The 21,003-nt window shown below is 37.1% G+C and overlaps 1 protein-coding gene across 4 annotated transcripts in view; it reads right to left on the reverse strand.

Moving 5' to 3' along the window:
* Positions 1-21,003, reverse strand: part of PTPN2 (protein tyrosine phosphatase non-receptor type 2) — an 86,332-nt gene that overhangs the window by 9,529 nt on the left and 55,800 nt on the right. For all 4 annotated transcript variants that reach the window (XM_049620491.1, XM_049620490.1, XM_049620489.1 and 1 more), the window contains exons 5-8: positions 19,816-19,953; positions 12,026-12,235; positions 10,298-10,450; positions 3,523-3,704 (exon numbers count right to left, since the gene is read on the reverse strand). In XM_049620491.1, the coding sequence (XP_049476448.1) occupies positions 3,523-3,704; positions 10,298-10,450; positions 12,026-12,235; positions 19,816-19,953 (683 nt within the window). The remainder of the gene's footprint in view (positions 1-3,522; positions 3,705-10,297; positions 10,451-12,025; positions 12,236-19,815; positions 19,954-21,003) is intronic.

Here is a 21,003-nt window from a genome sequence, read left to right on the forward strand (position 1 = left end):
GAGAAACAATCAGAGGAATCAAGATTGTGGGGTGTTCTAGAAGGCAACTGGTATAGCAGCTGCAAAGATGTCAAGGTCAGGCAAGGGAAAAAAAAGTGGTGGTGAAAAGTTCCAGATTAATGGAGACTAAAGACTAACATCAATCAAATACAATCCATGATCCTTGATTAAATCTTGAATTATTTCTTTAAATAGCTACAGAGACTGGGATCATGAAAATATTCCAAAATTAGATTATAATGATGGCTTCACAACTCTATAATAAGGTGGATCTTTTAGACTACTAGAGAAATTTGAATATACACTATATATTAGATTATTTTAACAATGTTCTTTTCAATTCTGTTCTTCCATTTCTCCCTCCACTCGACCCCTAGAATCCCTCTATTCTTACCTTACAGCATTTAATTTACAGTAAATAAGTCATGTTGCTAATTTTGGATCTTGTTTTACTCCCTAAAGATGTTGGCAACTTGAGGCTCTATTTTGCTTATCTCTGTGTGCCCTTTGAATTTTAATGTCTTCCCCACTTTACCTATTATACACCTGGGTATCTTTGGCAGTCTGAACTCTGCTGTAATGACTTGCAAAAATTATTACCTGAATTTAAAATTCATTATTAACAAATATGTGTGTACCTTCCAGTGAAAAGAAATTAAGTTGTATTCAAGTGCAGGTGAAACATATATAAAATATGTAAAAGATTACATGTACTTTCTCCTGCCAGAAGCATGAGGCCAAACAACCAGGGTGCAATTCAGATAGAATCTTTAATAGATTATTTCATTTAAAAATTTCATTGCAATATAGAAGATAATTATAATTTTTATCTAGTGTTGATATTTACCATATAACTCCAATATGAGTTTACTGTTACATGATTATGTAATTAGTGCTTTAAATATTATGTAAGAGTTTAAGAGGTTTTCTTTTTTTTTCTTTTTTTTTTTTTTTTTGAGAGAGAGAGAGGGAGGGAGACAGCAAGTCGGGGAGGGGCAGAGTGAGGGGGAGAGAGAGAACCCCAATAGGGTCAGAGCCCAACACAGGGCTCGAACCCACGAACCATGAGATCATGACCTGGGCTGGAAGTCGGATGCTTAACCAACTGAGCCACCCAGGCACCCCATGAGGATTTTTTAAAGAGGATTTTTATGATATTTAGAGAAACTGGTTGTGGTTTTGGTTGGGTTGAAAACAGAATTCTTTCCCATGTAGAATAATGGAATAGAGGCTCTTGCTTTCCAAAAATGTACTATATGTTTTCAGGAATGGAACGAAAACAAGTACCAAGAGATGACATTACTTAATTTAAGAATGCAATTTGAGAGAAATAAGAACTATTCTCTATTTGTGAATCTTTATTTACTTAGTTGGGCCTAAGGAAATTATGCCCATGTAATAACCTTCCCAGGTCTAAACAATTCTATGATTCAAAAGCCACAAATCGGTAGGGAACGGTTCCCGTGGGCCCTTGCCTTCGGAAGGCCACATGGAATTCCTTACAGTGGCACCCACAGCAGGCTACTACCAATACATGTCCTGACAGGCATACTTCATGCTATGCAAACACAAAGGAGAAGGGATCCAAGTAACCTGACTTTTCATTTATCCAAACTGTTCTCCACTCAGTGACCTGGGTTTATGGGTTACACTATAATTGAGAACACTGGCTTTTAAATTTTAACAGCAAGAAATATCTTACGGTCATCACATCAAAGTAGCCTCACACATAAATACACTTATACATGCACAATATATATGCCAATGTATAGAATTACTATATTATGTAAAGATGTTAAAATACTTAGCTATTATCTGTGATACTCTGATCTATTTTATCCTCTAATTTAAACTCTAATTTCTATTTTATTGTATTCTATTATTTTAAAAATGCTTTTTGTATAACTCACTAAATTATTTCATGACTATAGGAATGTGACCTTCATTATGAAAAAACTGACTTGAAGGATATTTAATAATGAAAATGAAAGAAAAAGTATTGTGTTCTATTCCCTTGAAACTGAAATTCCTTCAATAAGATCTTGATTTATTTTATTAGCCTTCCTAATGCAAAGCTATAAGATCAGTATTAAAATTTATTAGGATTGAACAATACAATTTTTCATGGCAATCTTTCTTTTATGCCCTTTCACTTTTCTACAACCTTGCTCTCAGTCTTCTCTGTTCACAATCCTTACTTTCCTACTGGGGCCCTGCCTCTGCTTTCAAGCCCGACCTGGTCTGCTCTATCCTGGGGGTGGGGGGAGCAAACAACCTATGTATGCACACACCACTTCCCCTGCCCCCAATAAAACCACCTCCGCAATCACTCTGTAACTCCTGAGTGGTTTTCCTCTTTAGGAAAGATTAAAAATCAACACTTTTGAAATACTAAGGATACCGATTCAATCATCAAGCCTGTGTTCCATTTAATTCTGCACATGGTACTAGCCAAAACAACAACATTAGGAACCTGAGAATCTTATTACCGATAAAGACAATTTAAAACAATTTTTATCTCTTGGTTTAAAAGTATTCTAATTAAAGTGAAAGAAGGAATAAATAAGCAACTTCATGCTTTAACTTTAGTTTAAAACCACTAGAGCCATAAATAAGGAGTAACACTGCTAAGTCACTAAACTCTTCAGTACAATACATAATAACACATATGTATTTATTGTCATGTTACCTGTCATAGGGTTTCAGGTAATTTTTATACTGGTGAAATACAGAAGTGAAGCTACTGTAATGTATAGGAGAACAGAAGTGAAGCTACTGTAATGTATAGGAGAAATTTTCATGGTGCCCCAAAATCCCAGTGTTAACAAACAGGACTACAACATGCAATTTTCCACAAAAAGCTATTTGACAAAAAGAAGAGAGAGAACATCACTGACAGATGAAGAGAGGAAATGAATGAGCTCTTTCACTCATACCTGAGGATACCAGCTTCCTAACTGGTGAGAGATAATCAGAGCCTTAGAAATGGAAATGCTTAAAAACTGAAATCGTTTACAGATTCCTATGGCTTCAAAACTCAGAAAGTATAAAAGGGCATTTTGTGTAATTTTTTTTTTTTAAAAGACTCTTCCCCTTCCAATAATGGAATGATGCTTAAATATTCATTTAACTATTTTATCATTTCATTAAAGGCATATTATCAATTCCATTACAACCATAAATATGAACACGAAAACTTGTACAAATGTTAGGTATTCGTACAACTTATTTTCTATATACTGTACGTTTTAGCATTTAATTATATTAACTTTATAGCACTCAAGTTAGTATTGAGTTAAGCCATTTTCCAACTGGTTTCTATCAGTACTGGCCTCATAATAGGGCAAAAGCGCTTTTGAGATCAACAATGTCATCATATACTACTCAAATACCCTTAGGTAATAAGTAAGTGAATAGCTACATTAATTCAATAAACAAAAGTCCTATATTAGTTCATATCCACTGAATTTATTAAAATAAAAAAGTCTCATCTTTTTAAGCATACTATTGCCATCAGCTTACCTCTCGCTGTTCTCCTCCATGGTATCCTGCATTTTAGAGGATAGTCCTGTGTATCTGTCACCTGTCAGTTTTTCTTCTTCTAGGCCTATCCTATTTCCATTGTATTTTTCAGTCATTATTTTGGTTGGTGAATGATCAAAAGCAGGACATAAGTCTTCCTTAGAGAGTTCTTTCCACCGTTTCTAGGTAGGGAAGAGAAATGAAAAACAAATGCAAATACTAAAATTGTGGTTTTCTTTAAATAAGAAGGATATATGAATTGAAATTCTAGATTCAACTTAAGAAAACCCTGTGATGCTGACAAACAAAAAAAAAGGCATTTTACCAAAACCTCTTGTAGATGGGTAAGTTCAAAATTAAAAAATAATATAGCATTTAATATTTATATACATCACTATATAGTTGAATCTTAATGAAATTTAGTGGACTTTAACCTATTTAAGATAAACCATACCAGGACCTCACCAAACTATGAGTCATAGGAAGATTTTAGCCAAAGCTGGATTCTGCTGGACTCCTAACCCACAGGTATGTTATCACTGGAAACAGTGACCAAGATGGCATTTGAATGTGATCTAGCATGTCCTAGTTCCTTGCCACAGTCTGGTCTGGTGGAGAAACAACAGTGAGATCTCCAGGCAGGTCTCTCTGATGCCAGAGGACTTTAATTTGGTTTTTTCCTACCACATATGCTAGCAGATTCAGGTAGCAAGCCCATCACCAGGCTAGAGAAAACTCTGCTAGCATGCTTGGACTTTATAGAGGAGGTGGGATTTAGACCAAGATGAAGAGAAATTCCATTTCCTTCATCTGTCAAACAGGCTGTCATCACCTGTTGTGATTAATGAGACATAACATGCCTAGCACCATGTCTGGCAAATGTTAGATTCCTTTGCCCTCAATGTCACCATCCCTTGTAAGAGAGGAAGAGGTACAAAGTGTACCTGAGCACCTGGAAGATGAAGGCAGTGACAAAGTGCTAGCCAGAGAGGGAGAAGACAAGCATAACCTTGGCATGGGAACACCTCAAGTCCTTCAAGGGCTGGGAACACAACAATCCATCTCTCTGACAATGACAAGACTAGAAAAGGTGGCAGCAAGAGCCAATGGTGTGGATGATCTGTGACTCTGAAACTGGTGCAAAATGACCTGGTATGGACAGGGGTGGCCCTCTTAGAAGATCCTATCACAGAAGCATGGAGTCTGGAATCTAATGAATAAGAGATTCTGTAACTTACTGCCTGAGGATTTTAATGTTCTTGAATAGAGATGTAACACTGTAATTTATACTAGTCTGGAACGTAGTGAAACAATCTTTCCCTGGAGTTGCTTTGGTTAAAAAACTGCATGGTTAAAAACAATGCTTATATATTCAGATTAAAAAAAAAAAATCCCTGGAAAATTCACTGATACACTGATAAATTAGTTTCGAACTTGTTTCACTACCCTACAACAGAGGACTTAAAAAGGAAAAAGGCATTTTACCACATTCCACCTTTCCCATATATAGCTATTTTATTGCGATGCATAATTAATGTGTCTCTTTTTAAAAGTAATTTACAAAACACTTAGAGAATGTAAAATTTTGTAATTTGCTACATTTGGAGGACAGGGTGTAATACAGTATGGTACAATCTGACTAAGCAGATGAAGAACATGTGGAGCTTGGCCCTGAGAGATGAGGCCAGAAAGACATCAATGAAAGAAGTCTCTGAACTTATGTGAGAAATAATGGAATGGAACCAACCTCTCCTAAGCAAGGACCTCATAGGATGTGATGTAAACCACATCCAGAAAGAACATTCTGCCAATATTTGAGAAACAGTTGTAATGAAACGTAAGAGTAAGATGTGTTTTTTAAAGTTTATTTATTTATTTATTTATTTTGAGACAGAAACAGCATGAGTAGGGAAGGGAGGGAGGGAGGGAGGGAGGGAGAGAGAGAGAGAGAGAGAGAGAGAGAGAGAGTCCCAAGCAGGTTCCGTCTGCACTGCCAGTGTAGAGCCCAACTCGAGGCTCGAACCCACAAAGCCATGAGATCATGGCCTGAGCCAAAACCAAGAGTGGGATGCTTAACTGGCTGAGCCACCCAGGTGCTCCAAGAGTAAGATGTTTTCACTTCAGATGACTATGTCAGGTTTCTTTCTTCCCCTGTTTTACATTTTTGTTACTCAGCCCAGACAGCATTTTGTATATTGAAGATGCATGTGGGGAAACTTCTCAAGCACTTACTATACCCACACTGACCTAAAACTTCAACTGCACCAGCTCTTAATCCTCAGAAGAACCTCAGGAGGGAGGTGCTACCTCTGCTATGATTATCCCCTTTTACAGATGAGATGGGCTGAAAGAACAGAAGTAATTTGCCCAGGTTATGCAGCTAATGAACAGCAGGCCCAGATTTTAATGCTATAATCCCTGATTAACTGTACCTGTGAAAAGCTCATCAATTTCAGATACCACATAGTTTAAGAAAGTACCCAATAAAAATGTGAAATTGTCTCCAGAATTTAGGCTGTTCAAAAAAAATTTTTTTTTTAATTTCAATTCTTCACTGGGTCCTAGTTATAACAACTTGGCCTTATACTTGGACAAAACTCAACAATGTCAATAAACAAAACAATGACAAAAATCAAGTCTTACTGGACCATTTCCCAGAATATGCAACAAATTTCAGAATCTGTCAACATGAAAAGGATTCAGCAAAAGGGATGGGAGTGGAGGAAAGGAGGTATTTAATGTTAGTGAATTTTTAAAGAAAATGTCATTTTGCCATGTCTCTGGGCAGCAAACTCACTCAACTTTGCCTTCCCTGTGACCCACAAGCAAGCAGGCAGTCCAGAATCATCTGCCTAGGCTTGTCACTGCTGACTGGTGAAGCCAAGGAATCAATACTGCCTTCAGCTACTTCATTCAAGCTCTCATCTGAAGGCCTGGAGGACAGCTTATCTGGACTGAGAGTTTCTCATCTCCCTTTCTAATTCTACACTCATACTGAACGAAACCCCACACATCACGTGCTGCCTGCACATCACCCTGCACAGTGCCTGCAACCCCACCCTACCCAACTTTCACTGAAGAAAGTCACTCGAAGGAGCAGTTAAACTTGATCTTACAAGATCTTAATCTTACAAGATTAATTCTGAATTGCCAATCTGGATATTTTACTCTGTGAAGTTTGCTGTCACCATGGATACCGGGAGTGTGCTAATATGTGGTAATACCAGTAACTACAATGTGTTTTTATGCCCAGCCATGTTCCAAGAAAGATGTACGGTAAATGATATATTTTTAGAGACAACTAGAACTTACCTGTATTTATCTACGTAGGTCAAGGTCATTGGAAATTCCCAATGATTACAATTATGTAGCATGTATTTATTGATTTCAGAAACAATCACCTTTGATGTGTATATTAACAGCTCTCCTTTCTCCTGACAGGTTCTAAATCACTTTATATCCACATATGTCAAAAACCTTCATAGGAACACTAACATAAAATTGTATCCAATAATGAAAATACCACTCACACAATACAAATCTAAATTAAGACTGAAGGTGAAGACAGATATCCCCTTTAGGAACAAATAACAGAGACTAAGAAATATGGTTTGGGTGCTGCTGAATGGACAGTTCTCTGGGGGGACACAGGTTCAGGAAGTATCACCCTCCCACACCCCTGGCCACCATGCTCACATAGAAAGAAGCTTCCTTCTTCTTATAAATATTAACTTTCCCTAAAATTCAGAGGTAAAGAGGAGGAGGTAGGCATATGGAGAGAAAGAAGAGTCATCTTATAAATTGGCTATCATATCCTTGTATGTCAAAAGAGACAATTTCATGGGCTACAGTTATATTCATGCAGTTTGGGGTTTCTACATTAACTTTAGATCTTATAATTTAGGATTTCGGGGAACTTTCCTTTTCTTAGATTTTTATTCTAAGCTAAGGTTCTAGAACAGCACTGTCCAGTGAAATATAATATAGTGACATTTACAATTTTCAAATGTCTAGCAGCTGTGTTAAAAAAAGATGAATTTTAGCTATGTTTTATTTAACCCAATATAAAAAACACTGTCATTTGAACATACAATCAATATTTTAAAGTGTTTTTTTTTTTTTTTTTTAATTTACTTTGAGAGACAGAGAGCAAGGGAGGGACAGAGAGAGGGAGACAGAGAGAATCCCAAGCATGCTCCACACTGTCAGTGCGGAGCCCAATACAGGGCTCAAACTCATGAACCGTGAATTCATGACCATAGCCAAAATCTAGAGTCAGACAACAAACTGAGTCACCCAGGTGCCCTAGATATATAATCAATATTTTTTAAATTATTGAGATATTTTATACTTTTTCTCCCTGTATTTAATCTTCAAAATCTGGTATGTATTTTACACTTTAAGCAGATCTTGACTCCAACTAGCCATAATTCAAGTACTCAGTAACACATGTGGTTAATGGCTACATACAGTATTATAGCAAAGTTCCAGGAGGAGAAAAATATCTATGTAAGATAAACCCATACATATTTACTCATTAAAATACAGATACTCATTATAATTAAAAAAATTACAGCACATATAAATTATAGGAGCCTTAAGATCATTTCTGTGGAAACTGACCCCTCCAAATGGGTAATAGGCTTTTTTGATCCTTAGTACCTGAAAAATACAGAGACATTTCCAATGTCTTCCTGAAGAAGGGGCAGAGAATGCCTTGGGTTTGTATGAAGTGCTAATGAAGCCAAAAGGAGATTCTGATGGCTACACCGTACCATATAAATTGAGACAGAAAAAACTCTCCCACGTCACAAACTACACTGTCATAATAATAAAGTCCACAAAAAGTATGTTCATAAAATTCATCTCTGTAGTGAAAAAGATTCTCAAAGTAAGTGTGTATATTTTCTGAAACTAAAGAAACTTGAAAAAATTTTAAAGTGGAGGGAGAGATACTATCCAAAGGATGGCACACTTTCCCTGCAATTAGTGTGTTAAGAACATCCAGGAGATGAGCAGTGAAACAACTAGGGAACATACAAGTCTGTGAAAAAAGTCTGGTATAACTACTTAACTTTTTTAAACTCCAGATTTAAACTGGAGAGTTCACTGGGATATAAAAGACATTTTCCTAATGGAAGAAGGGTCTCATGCTTTGTGGGCTAAGCTAAGCTACATACTACCTTGTGGACTGATGCAATATTTCTCTTTATTAAAGAGTATTCGTTAATGCTATATAAATATTTGAAAAAAAACCTTTTAAATGAACTTTATTTTTTTCTTTCTTCATTTTAAAGTTTTTATTTTAATTCCAGTTAACATACATTGTTATATTAGTTTCACGTACACCATTTAGTAATTCAACAATTTCATACATCACTCTGTGCTCATCAACACAAGTGCACTTCCTAATCCCCATCACCTATTTAACCCACCTCCCCACCCACTTCCCTTCTGGTAACCATCAGTTTGTTCTCTACAGTTAAGTCTCTTGGTTTGCCTCTTACTTTATTTCCCTTTGCTTGTTTTGTTTCTTAAATTCCACATATGAACGAAATCATATGGTAATTATCTTTGTCTCTGATTTCGCTTAGTATTATACTCTCTAGCTCCATTCATGATGTTGCAAATGGCAAGATTTTAATAAAACTCTAAATTTTTTTTTAACGTTTATTTATTTTTGAGACAGAGAGAGACACAGCATGAACGGGGGAGGGTCAGAGAGAGAGAGGGAGGCACAGAATCTGAAACAGGCTCCAGGCTCTGAGCTGTCAGCACAGAGCCTGACGTGGGGCTTGAACTCATGAACCGTGAGATCATGACCTGAGCCGAAGTCAGACACTTAACCAACTGAGCCACCCAGGCGCCCCATGATTTTAATAAAACTTTAAAATCTCACCGATAATAGTTTGTCTTGAATAGTTACAATTATACTAATGATGAGAAGAGTTAGCTGAGGAACAGAACTGCTTAAGAATATTTTAATGTCTCTGAAATCTACACGACACCTAACTTATATTTAATTCCATTATGACAGATGGCCTGATGTGAGTTATAAAAGGCGGTTTATTCAGAATATTCCTGTCTTGGCTAGTAATCACAGATATGAAAGACCCAGTATATGTGTTCATAAGAGAAACATAAAGAGATTTTATCGACTTATGTTCAATACTATGTGATCAGATCAGACAAGAAATGGGGGTCTGTTGTTATTTCTGTTTCTATTTTACATTTTATGTTAGTACATTACACAGATTTCTGATATCAGTCTTTGAACATAGTCTTTGCAAATGTGGAATAAAAATATCTTCATGAGAGTACAGCCAGCAACCCAGAGAAACATAACTTTGTACTAGAATTTCATTATGTCTGCCATAAGTACTCAAGTTGCTCACTGTTATAAAATTAAGTATTTATTACATGAATTATTCTATAATCACAGGTCAGGTTTTTAATGAGCTGAAAGTACGAACAATTTCTGGTTTATTTTAATACTTAAATGCTTATACCCTCCTTACATAAACATTTCGCTTTCTTTAATGAAATCTTATTCCCACTGGGGCTTTTGAGTAACAGGAAGGATTTAACATGAGGCTGAGGTATGTATGAGGCAATAAGCTTAAACTTTAGTTTTAAGACAGCCAGCTGGATTTACCACGTGAATGTAAATATGCTTTTTGGAAGGAAGGGAGAAAATATGTGCTTAAATGGAGTGCAGTTATTTGATGCTAATCATATATAATACACAGGTATTTTTTCCCCTAAAAAAATTTACCTGTATATTTGAATCTCCCTTTATAAATTTTGCTCCTTCTATTATAGTCATATATGAGAATCTGAGTTGGTCTGGTGTCTGAATAAGTCCCATTCGATATTTTCTCATATTCAGTAACAGTTGTTTAATGTTAATATCATCTCCTTTTTCCATCTGCAAGAAAGGTAAAAATTATTCAAGCCTTCTGTTGTTAGGGTCTAGGGAAAAGAAGCAATACAGGATAGCTGCTAAGCGCTTTACAATGAGCAGTGTGTGTCCCCCAAGAACAAGAAGTTACCACTGCAACTGTAACTCTTTCTGTACAAAACAGGCACCCCAATCCACCATCACCCCCACACCTCAACTGTTCAAGCAGTAGGTGGAAGCCTTTAGCTGATATACAATTGATTCCAAACCAATCACAGTAATCTCATTCAGTCTGGCCAGTGTTTGCCTAAGGAAGGATTTATGGCCAGTTCTGGCTTAATGTAAAGATAAACCCACGAGATTAGTGCTCTTCTTTTTTTCTTAAAGGTCTTGGCAGAAGTAATTTTTTTTGCCCAGTGCCCTTCTGCCTTCGTGTCTGTGTCCAGTAGCCACCTAGAGATGGTGGAGAAGACAGAAAGAGCCTAGATGCACTATGACACTGTTGAGCCGCCCCACCAGCCCTGGACTATAGATCTGGTGTTATAACCACCGTACTCCTCACCACAAATGAAAAACAAAAAGTGGAAGTTATGTTTGGCAGGGAATAGGCACAAACACACAATCCAGTTTTTAATATTCACCATTAACTGAATAGATACCAGAGTTTTTAAACATGTCAAAGTTCACTTTAATGTAACACTCTGGCTTTTTTTTAAACATCTTTTTAAAAAAAATTTATTTTATTTTTAAATCAAGTATGCTCTATGCCCAACATGGGGCTTGAACTCATGACCCTCAAGATTAAGAGTTGCATGCTCTATTGACTGAGCTAGCCAGTAACAATTGGTTACATGTAACAATTGTTACATGAATTGCCATATAACAATTCAGTTTTTGATTGAAGTATATTACATATAGGCAGAGTGGTAAAGTAATACGGTAGGTGTATTAAGACTCAACTATTCTTATACTCTAGAGGTGCTCTGTACCCAAGTAAGGAAAAATGGACATTTAAAAAATGTCCTGTATCCAGGCTGGGGCTGGGAATGGGGTGGTGAGAAAGAATACAGCCCTTGGGGGCACATATCGGAGTCTCAGGGGAATAACAATACTAACATCTATTTGTATCTCACAAAATACCAGAGACTCTTCAGAGTACTCTAAATGTATTAATTCATTTAATTCTCACAACACCCCCGTGAGGAACAGTGTCATTATCCTTAGTTTGTAAATAAGGAAACTCAGGCAAGAGAAATGAAGTGCTTGTCTGTGGAGGCAGGAATTCAATATTACGTATCAATTTATATTTGAGAAACAAAGAGGGAGGAGGCTTATTGTTTTTGTAATATAAAGCTACCAGGAAAAAAACAAACAAAAAAAAAGTCTTCTGGGAGATCTCTAGAATCACCTTGGACACAGGACCAGCACTCTCACAAATAAGAGGCAGTTCAAAGGGTATAAATGAGGTTTGTTTAGGTTTTTCTGAAAGAAGGCTGAAGTTTGAAAATCACAGTTCTGGGATAGTGGTATTAGAGCTTACTTCTGCCAGTGGAAACCGTAAAAATTAAACAAGACTAAAATTAGATCATAAGAAGCACTTACCAGAACAAGACAGGTATCTACTAGAGAAAAGGTGCCTGACCGCCCAATGCCTGCACTACAGTGGATCACTGCAGGCCCATGTTCAGGATTCAGGGAACCAGATTCTCTCACTTTAAATAAGAAATTGAGAAATGAAGCTGGTGATTCAGGGACTCCAAAATCTGGCCAGGTAGTATAATGAAAGTGAGATATTGTTCTGGTTTCACCACTCTACAAAGTGAAAATCAAGGGGGGAAAAGTTAGTTCTAATTTCTTAAAAAAACAAAAAACAAAAAAAAAAAACTATTTCAGAGAGATTATGTATTTTGTGTAATGCTTTTAATCCTTATGGACTTTTGTACCATGATTTTTCATTTGGTTTCTGATAATCACTCACACAAGTTTGGAGTTCTTTAGGAGAATCTGGAATTTATTAATAATAGCTAACATTTCTAAAACATTATTTCGCAGGCATGTTCTAAGCTTTTTATGTATTCAACTCATACAACAATCCTATTAAAACTCATTTTCTAGATGAGAAAACCGAAGCCAAAGGTTAAGCAATTTACCCAAGGTTACAGATTTAGAAAACAGCAGACCAGAATCGGAAGCAGTAGTCTGGGTTCTTAGCCACTAACCTGAACCATACATGTTGCCAGTATTTTAATTCATATATCATGGGTTTTTTTCTTCTATTAAAAAAAAATTCTACCAGTATAATTTTACATTCTTTAGTGGTTTCCTTTTTAAGCACTCCCAAGATTTTTCAGATATAATTTTTCTCATTATACAAGTCATCTTGTAGATTGTGCTACCCAGGCTCAGAGAAGCAACTCAAGAATTAATTTAAAGAAACAATCTTCACATTTTTTATTGAAATTGCTCTTCTAATTGCTGCTTTTCCCCATGGCAATAATTTCCAATCCTAAAACTGTTTATATGACTTTGTGATGTGCTAAAATGGTTTACCAATATGCTAAATGCTTCCTGTCTCTTAAAGCCTGCCTGGCATTCACTATCACTTCCTGGATATTCCTGATGAGCTTTATTTCTGACTAACTCATTATGAAAATGTTCCTAAGCTTCTGCCAGCTGCTTTTGCCCCAAGGAGCACTTCGGTGCCTTCTCGTCTTCATTTCTGTAAACGAAGCAGTAACCCTCAAGCATGTCTCTGCACAATTTCTCAGTTTCATTATAGGACGTTTTTGGAGGGAGAAGCCATATAAGCAACATTTTAAAAAGTTATTTTTAATGGTTAAGAGCTAAAGATTATTATTACAGCATTGTGCTTTTGGTACCAGTTTTCAAAATTAAGGTTAACTTTCATTTTTTAGAAAATAAATTTTCCTTTTTTTTTTTTTTTTAAGTAGAGATTAAGACTCCCAAATCCCAGATTTGGTTATATGAGGTATAACACTGATAAAATACATGCAGAAACTTTTTAATTTCAAATTATATACTTTTAGCGATTGATTTTTCTTAACATTCGGCTTTCACAATTCCAAAGATACTCTGATCCATAGGTTCTCAATATACTGAAGGTACTAGATGATTTCTCTATTATTAATTAAAGTGATCACTGGGATTACTAGATTTCAAATCATTTCCTTTTAAATTCCAAAGTAAGCATGGTAAGTGAAAGAAGCCAAACTCTAAAGGTTATATACTATATAATCCTATTGATATGACAGTATGGAAAAAGCAAAATTATAGGGATAGAAACCAGCTCAGTGGTTGCCAGCAGCTGGGAGTGGGGTGAGGCTGACTGTACACAGGCAACCTGGGAAAATTTGTAAGACTCACAGGGGGAAGGTGATGGAGCTGCTCTGTACTTTGATGGGGGAGGGGTGTTATACAATTGAATGCATTGTCAAAACTCAGAACTGTACACTGAAAAGACTGTATCTTACTATATATTTAAAAAAAGGGAATTAAATTTACTTTATTAAAAATGATATTTAAAACATTCCAAATTAAGAAGGCTAAACTTCAGTTTCCTCTTACAAAGCCATAAATGGACATGTAACAACACAACACCAACAGAGGAATGGGCTAAAGTGGCTGGTCTCTGGCTGGCCCAGAGCCATAGAGAACTCAGTCACATTTTACTTTAAATGGGGTCTAAGATTTCAGTGGGAGTGTTTAACCCCTTTTCTCCCCTGACAACTGCCCTGCTGTGGTCATCTGCCACTATGCAGTGCTGACAATAACACAGCGGGGCCAGACTTGATCCATATGAGCTCCAAGCAGGTCCTGTGTGGACCTGCTGCAGCGCCCAGGTCTCGGAGGGGTGGCACCAGAACCCCGCTCTCCTGCGAGCCGTGCTCTGCAGGGTGTGACTCAGTGTTCCCAAGTGGTTGTATGCTCACTTATTGCATCACCTCCTGGCTCAAAACCTATAGTTAACCCACAATCCTGAGCAACTGCTTCCTTTTTCTCTGCTTGTATGATTTTGGCTCAAGACTAGCAGTCTCTTGATTTTTTTCAAATTCAGGTCATGCTGTCTGGGATACTCAAAGTCGGTTTCCAGAAATGTTCACGACTGTTTGTATGATGCAGTCTTCCCACTAATAGGTTTTTGAGAATCAGTCTTTTTCTTTCCCCTAACAGGACCAAATTAAAGAACTTCTTGAGAAGTTTAGTTTTATTAATGTGCCCCTACTGAAACAAGATTCAAAATCACAGTTCACAAAAATCATACAGTTCCCAACGGACCACTTCATGAAGCAATAAGATCCATATGTTTAGTACTGAGATAAAAAAAGGAATGTTTATATGCTTGATTAGATCTCTTTTCCCTCCTCTTCATGCTGGAAAAAAAATGAGAGGAGGGAAAAAAGGGTAGCCAAAGACTAGAGAGCTAAAACAAAATTCATCTTTATTCCAAACAAGCTCTACACGTAGACTTAACAATTTTTGACAAACTCCTTATTTCAAAACTAGTGGAAGCAGCCTTTTCTTCTCCCAGGTTACCAAATCACATCAGTCCTCCTGTGCTGCCCAGTTGGCGTCTTCCATTCCCTCCCACTGTTGACCTCACACCCCACACATACCTGGTTGCAACCGCAATTAGGTGGCTGCCCCCATCTGCATCCCCATGTGCACGTGCCTGCCAAACCTTCTTTGTAAAATGCTGTGTTATGTATACCACACTGCAAAAATGCCAGTGGTTCATTGCTCTTTTTAAGACAAAATCTTATTTGCAGTTGTTGAAGGAGAAGTCTATCCTTGAAGGATATCTAATTCATTATATATGGAAGCCAGGAAGATAATCTATGAATGGAGTAGGTATAAGACAATGGGGAACAGTCAGCTATGGCAATTTAAGTGTATGCTACCTAAAGTGATTCAAATTCAAGTTTAACTATTATTTTATACAGATAAATAAGATTGTGAATTTTCCATTTATATTTCTATTATAAAGAAATCTATATAGCTCTTTGGTCCTAGGCCCAATTATTTTCACACTTCAGGTATTTACAGAAGTACCAAGATAATATTCCCAGAAGACTTTCATTAGCCCAATACTGTCATCTGTAAATGGTTACAAACAGTACTTACCTTATAAGGCTATTGTGAGGAATAAATGAAACATTAAATGTAAAGTACCCAACTTATGCCTGGACATGGTAAATGCTTAACAGATACCTTTTCTGAAATAATTATACCAATTGCTTCTATTGTAGCTCCTAAAAAGCTCCTATCAATTGTAAGCCTCTCCACATTTCCAATGTTTTGGAAATATTTACTTAATACTTCCTCTACATGAAGGAGTAGCGAAGTTTGGGAACCTTATCTCCTAAATGCAGATTTTTTTTTTTCAGATTTTTTTTTTTAATCAAATCTGTATCTCACTGTAAGTGCCTTAGTTCAGTCCCTCATCAATTTTTGCCACGATCATTGTACAATCTGTATTAAAGATTTAGTTACTGCAATTCATTTTGAAAGATGAACAGAACTCACTAGATCAGGAGGAGAGTGACAGAAACAGGTAGGCATGGGACTTGCATTCTAAGCAGAGAGAAAAGCAATACACAGAGGTGCGGGCCCCCAACCAACAACCTGTTTGAGAACAAACCCTGAGTACCTGAAGGAGATGGAGGTGGACAAGTAGGAAGGACCAGGCTGTGCTGGGCCCTGGACTTCTGCATTGTCCACAGAAGGATTTTTAAATTTTTTTTTTTTTTAACGTTTATTCATTTCTGAGAGACAGGGTGTGAACAGGGGAGGGGCAGAGAGACGGAGGGAGACACAGAATATGAAGCAGGCTCCAGGCTCTGAATTATCAGCACAGAGCCCAATGCGGGGCTTGAACCCACGAACTAGGAGATCCTGACCTGAGACGAAGTCAGACGCATAACTGATTAAGCCACCTAAGCACCCCTGCAACAGAAGGATTTTTTAAGAGCAAGGTGGAAGGATCATGACTGTGTTTTAGAATACCACATACTCAGTGCAATGGCAGAGGGGAGCACAAAGTTAACAGGTAAGGACTATCCATAGGGAGCTGAGAACCTTGTTATGGAGTCAAAGTAAATACCTATACTATAAGATGGTAAAATTTAAATTATGGAGAGAAGTGTAAGATCATCATAGCTGTCAGGAATGAATGTGTCAGAGATAAGTTGAGAAAGACCTAAGTAAGGAATGGGCCACAAGGTGGTACTGAAGGATGTGCAGGATATAAATAGGCAGAGAAGAGAAGATAACATTCCAGGTGGGATAAATTGTTTAAACTATTCTGAATCAAATCCCAGCTGAGCATCACAATAATTAGGCACTCATCCTGTTTTGGGCAACTCTACAGGGACAGAGAAATAGAAGGCAGCCAGCATTACAATAGTATTCCTGGAACTTGATAAACATAAAGCTGGCCAAAAATATTATGGAAAATAGTGAAGGGCTACTGAAAAGAAAATCCTGAAAGACAAATAAGCACTCTAGATGACCTTATATTTTAAAAGCCCTATGGGGCGCCTGGGTGGCGCAGTCGGTTGAGCGTCCGACTTCAGCCAGGTCACGATCTCGCGGTCCGTGAGTTCGAGCCCCGTGTCAGGCTCTGAGCTGATGGCTCGGAGCCTGGAGCCTGTTTCCGATTCTGTGTCTCCCTCTCTCTCTGCTCCTCCCCCGTTCGTGCTCTGTCTCTCTCTGTCCCAAAAATAAATAAAAAAAAAAAAATAAAATAAAATAAAAGCCCTGCAAAAGCTCCTCCGTAGCTTAAGCCACAGGGCCACTTTAAAAGCAAAGGTGGAATCTCTTCATTCAGGGGCAAAAGTTCAGACTCAGCTCTGATGAAGCCACTGGGAAGTGTCACTGGCGTGCAGCTTTACTGCTCTCTTAGACCAGAGGCCTCTAAAAAAGCAGGGTCTGCACAGACAATAGCCCTGGCCTCAGACCTGTTAATACATACAAGTCAGACTCCTTTAGAAGCAAACTGGTTCTCTGCAGCTCAGGGTGAGGTGGGTGACCACTCACCTACTGCACTATCACCTTTCTCTCTCTTTTGGTATTTGTCTCCCTCAACTTGTTCTGGTCAACTGCCCTTGCTCCTGCAGTCCTTCCCAACTCAATAATATTACAAAAGAAACAGATACACACAACTAAAGCTAATAATTATGACTCTTGCATGGAGTCTTAGGCCTATTAACAGCATTAATTCACTTGACCCTTACAGCAACCCTGAGGTACGTGCGTCCTTATCCTCATTCTGTAGATGAGAAACTGAGGCATAGAGGGTAAATAGTGGGACCAATCATACAGCCAGGATTGGCAGAGTTGGAATTTAAACTCAGACCATCTGGTTCCAGAACTGAAGTACCTAGTTAAATGCAATTCTGCTTCTCACTGAAATGCTACTTTATTCTTCTAACATTCCTAGCTCTTACTAAAGATTGTAAAGTAGAATGTAAACATAATATTGCTATTAATTATGGTGGACTCTGAACCAGGCCAATAAGAAATCTCACAGTTGCTAGCAACTAAAACACAGTTTTGGCCAATGGTTGGCCAGTTCACATGCGGGCCTCAAATCCAGAAAGATGCTTCAAAACCAAGTGTTTTCCTTTACTTTGACAATTCATACTTTTTTCAAAAGACTTAGCCCCATATCATTACAAGTCAGGAGATTTGGATTTGAGTTCTAGAGCCTGTCACTTATTAGCTGAGTAATCTATTTATGGAAAAAAATCCTATAACCTAATGGATTTTACGTTTTTAAAAAATACATGAAATACAGAGATATTAAGAATATTTACTCTATCAAATCATAGGAAGAATATGGGTCAAGTGATATATATGTAAAAGTGCTTTGCAAAATGATAAAATACAAAAGTCATTCTATTTTATCATGTTAATCAACTCTTAATTAGGATAGGTTTCAGAAACAGGGAAAAATATCTATGACCCTCTCCATCCAAATTAATTTTAATGCCAAAGCAGATGAGGTACTTGGGATAAATACCAAGAGAAGATGATTCAGAGAACTATGAGAAGTTTATGGAAAAGCAGTTCTGTTTCTGGGAATAAGCACTGCACAAACAGTTATTGATGTATCTCAGGGCAACTTAAGACATACGTAAATGGAATAGCTGGTGCAAAATAACTACAGTAAGGGAAATTTATAAATAAATCTAAGCCTTGTAATTCCCAACCCTGAGACTTCTTAGATAACCTAAGAGATCACATGAAAAGCTTAGTTATGGATGTCATGGGCAGTTGGGAGTGGGCCCTAAGCACACTGTGTGCACCTGTGCTTAGAGTGGGCAGCAAAAAACAGAGGGGTTCCAAGAGATCAACTATACAAAGTATTTCTACATAACTAAAAGTGCGTGTATTTGTGGTGTGTGTGTGCACGCGCGTGTGTGCATGCACGTGTGCACTTTATATATCCCTTCTCTATAAAGCTTTTTTTGGACAATGATCACATATTAATCACTTAATTCAGTTAATGGTTAACTGAAACAGATGTATTCCTGAAATTATTTTTTGGCAGCATTTTCCTATTTTCTAGTTTCCCTAGCTCCTAAGAGCATCTCAGAATCACTCTCATTTCATATTTTCCAGTTATCCCAATTACAACACAAGACAGGTAGATGGTAAAAGGGGGGAGAAACGTCCTGATCCCCAGCTTAACAGCAGCAGGTTCACAATCCACCATGTACACATATCTCAACCAAAAAATAAGGAACAATTCTTATATTTCTGGAAAAGATCCAAATAAATGTTCTTGAGACCATATGCTAAACTTATTTCACCATTTCCCTCAAATTTCTCTGTGGTGAATCATTCGAATGAACAACATTCCAGTAAGTTATTTTCTTGAATAGCCTGCTACTCTTGTAAGTACCAAGTGCCATGGTGTTTACTGGGCACCTATTCTGCATCAGGTGCTTTGCATACACCGCTTCATTTGATTGCCAAAACAGCCCTGAAAGGGAGCTATTACAATCTCCACTTTACAGATGAGGGAAGTTGAGAAACAGGTCCCAAGGACATTTAAACTCAACAGCAGAGCTGGGATTTGAATCCAGGGTGGCCTCATTCTAAAGCTCTCTCCCTCTCAATCCCCAAGAAATTTTAATAAATTATCTTCAATCCTCATATATCAAGCTGAACTTTAAAATTCTTAACTTCTAGGTTTTCTCAAGAGTCCTCAGAGAGCTACCATAAATATGAAACATAACGATTATGATTATATAGTATTATAGACAATATCGAAATATATGTGCAGCCCCAAGCTTCAAATCTAATGACAAAGAATAATTCAGAAAATCAACACATAAGGTCCAATCTTTTGGGATGAAAAGTCTTACATTGATATTTTCTAACTGCAGTAGATGTACTGTATAATATGACTTCACATCTTCTGACAAGAACTTCACACTGAATCCTGTTTCTTTAAATAGCATCTCTCGGTCATCTTTTGTTGGCCAGTACTGTGCACATTTAACCTAAATTTAAGAATATGTATATATTAGTTCATAGACATGATGAAATCATAAAAAGCTGGGAAAGGAAGACAAACCACACACATTCATGCTATATTTTTTTCAAGTACCCAAATCTATGAACAATTACACTATGTTTGATGCTTAATGTATTTTAAGAAGATTGACATTTTTATAAAAGCAGGTTTGCACAATGTTCCTGTAACTTATACTAAAAAAGCCATAAACAGGTAGGTATGTTCATAAAATAAAAATGAATCCGTCACTTCTAAAGCATGGTAATCTACAGTTTAACATCATATTGGTATTCACTTCACATTTCTAAAAGTATCAACCTCTTGTAAGAATCTTTTTTCAAACAGTATTGAAAAGGCTTTATTTTACAAGTATTTTCTAAAAATACCCATGAATCTGCTACTAAATACTACTTATTCTGGAAATAACATTGTATATTTACTTACTAAAATTAAGTCAGAGAAGCAAATCAGAAGATAAGCTCCCTCTACCTAGAGTTGTTACATTGTGGCAGAACTACTGATATGGAATTCCTATTTGTGACAATAAAAGCATCTCCCCCAAAGCCAAATTATGAGGGCACCAGACTGAGGCAAGGTGAGATAAAGAGCCACTTCATTAGGAAGAATGCACCAGAAAAACAACCTTATAAAATAGGGCCACTTCTCCCTGTCCAGATCACAAACGACTACAAATCACAAACAGTAACAATACCTCCAAACAAATGAATACTATGAGCTGGTACTTCCAAAGGTGCTAAAAGACATTTTAAATATGATACAAGAAGTGAAAAGAGAGTAAATGAGAATGAGAACAACTCAGAAATGATGTGACAGGAGACATAAAAAAAAAATTAGGAATCAAAGAACATATCAATTCTGAAATGAAGACTAAATTGAAAGGCAAAGAGGTGTGAATAAATGCTGCAGATATTGTCTTTGGAGAAAAAGATGAGGAAAGGGGGCACCTGGGTGGCTCAGTCGGTTAAGCGTCCGACTTCAGCTCAGGTCAAGATCTCGCGGTCCATGAGTCCGTGAG

Source organism: Panthera uncia, assembly GCF_023721935.1.
Source record: "Panthera uncia isolate 11264 chromosome D3 unlocalized genomic scaffold, Puncia_PCG_1.0 HiC_scaffold_8, whole genome shotgun sequence".
NCBI lineage: Eukaryota > Metazoa > Chordata > Mammalia > Carnivora > Felidae > Panthera > Panthera uncia.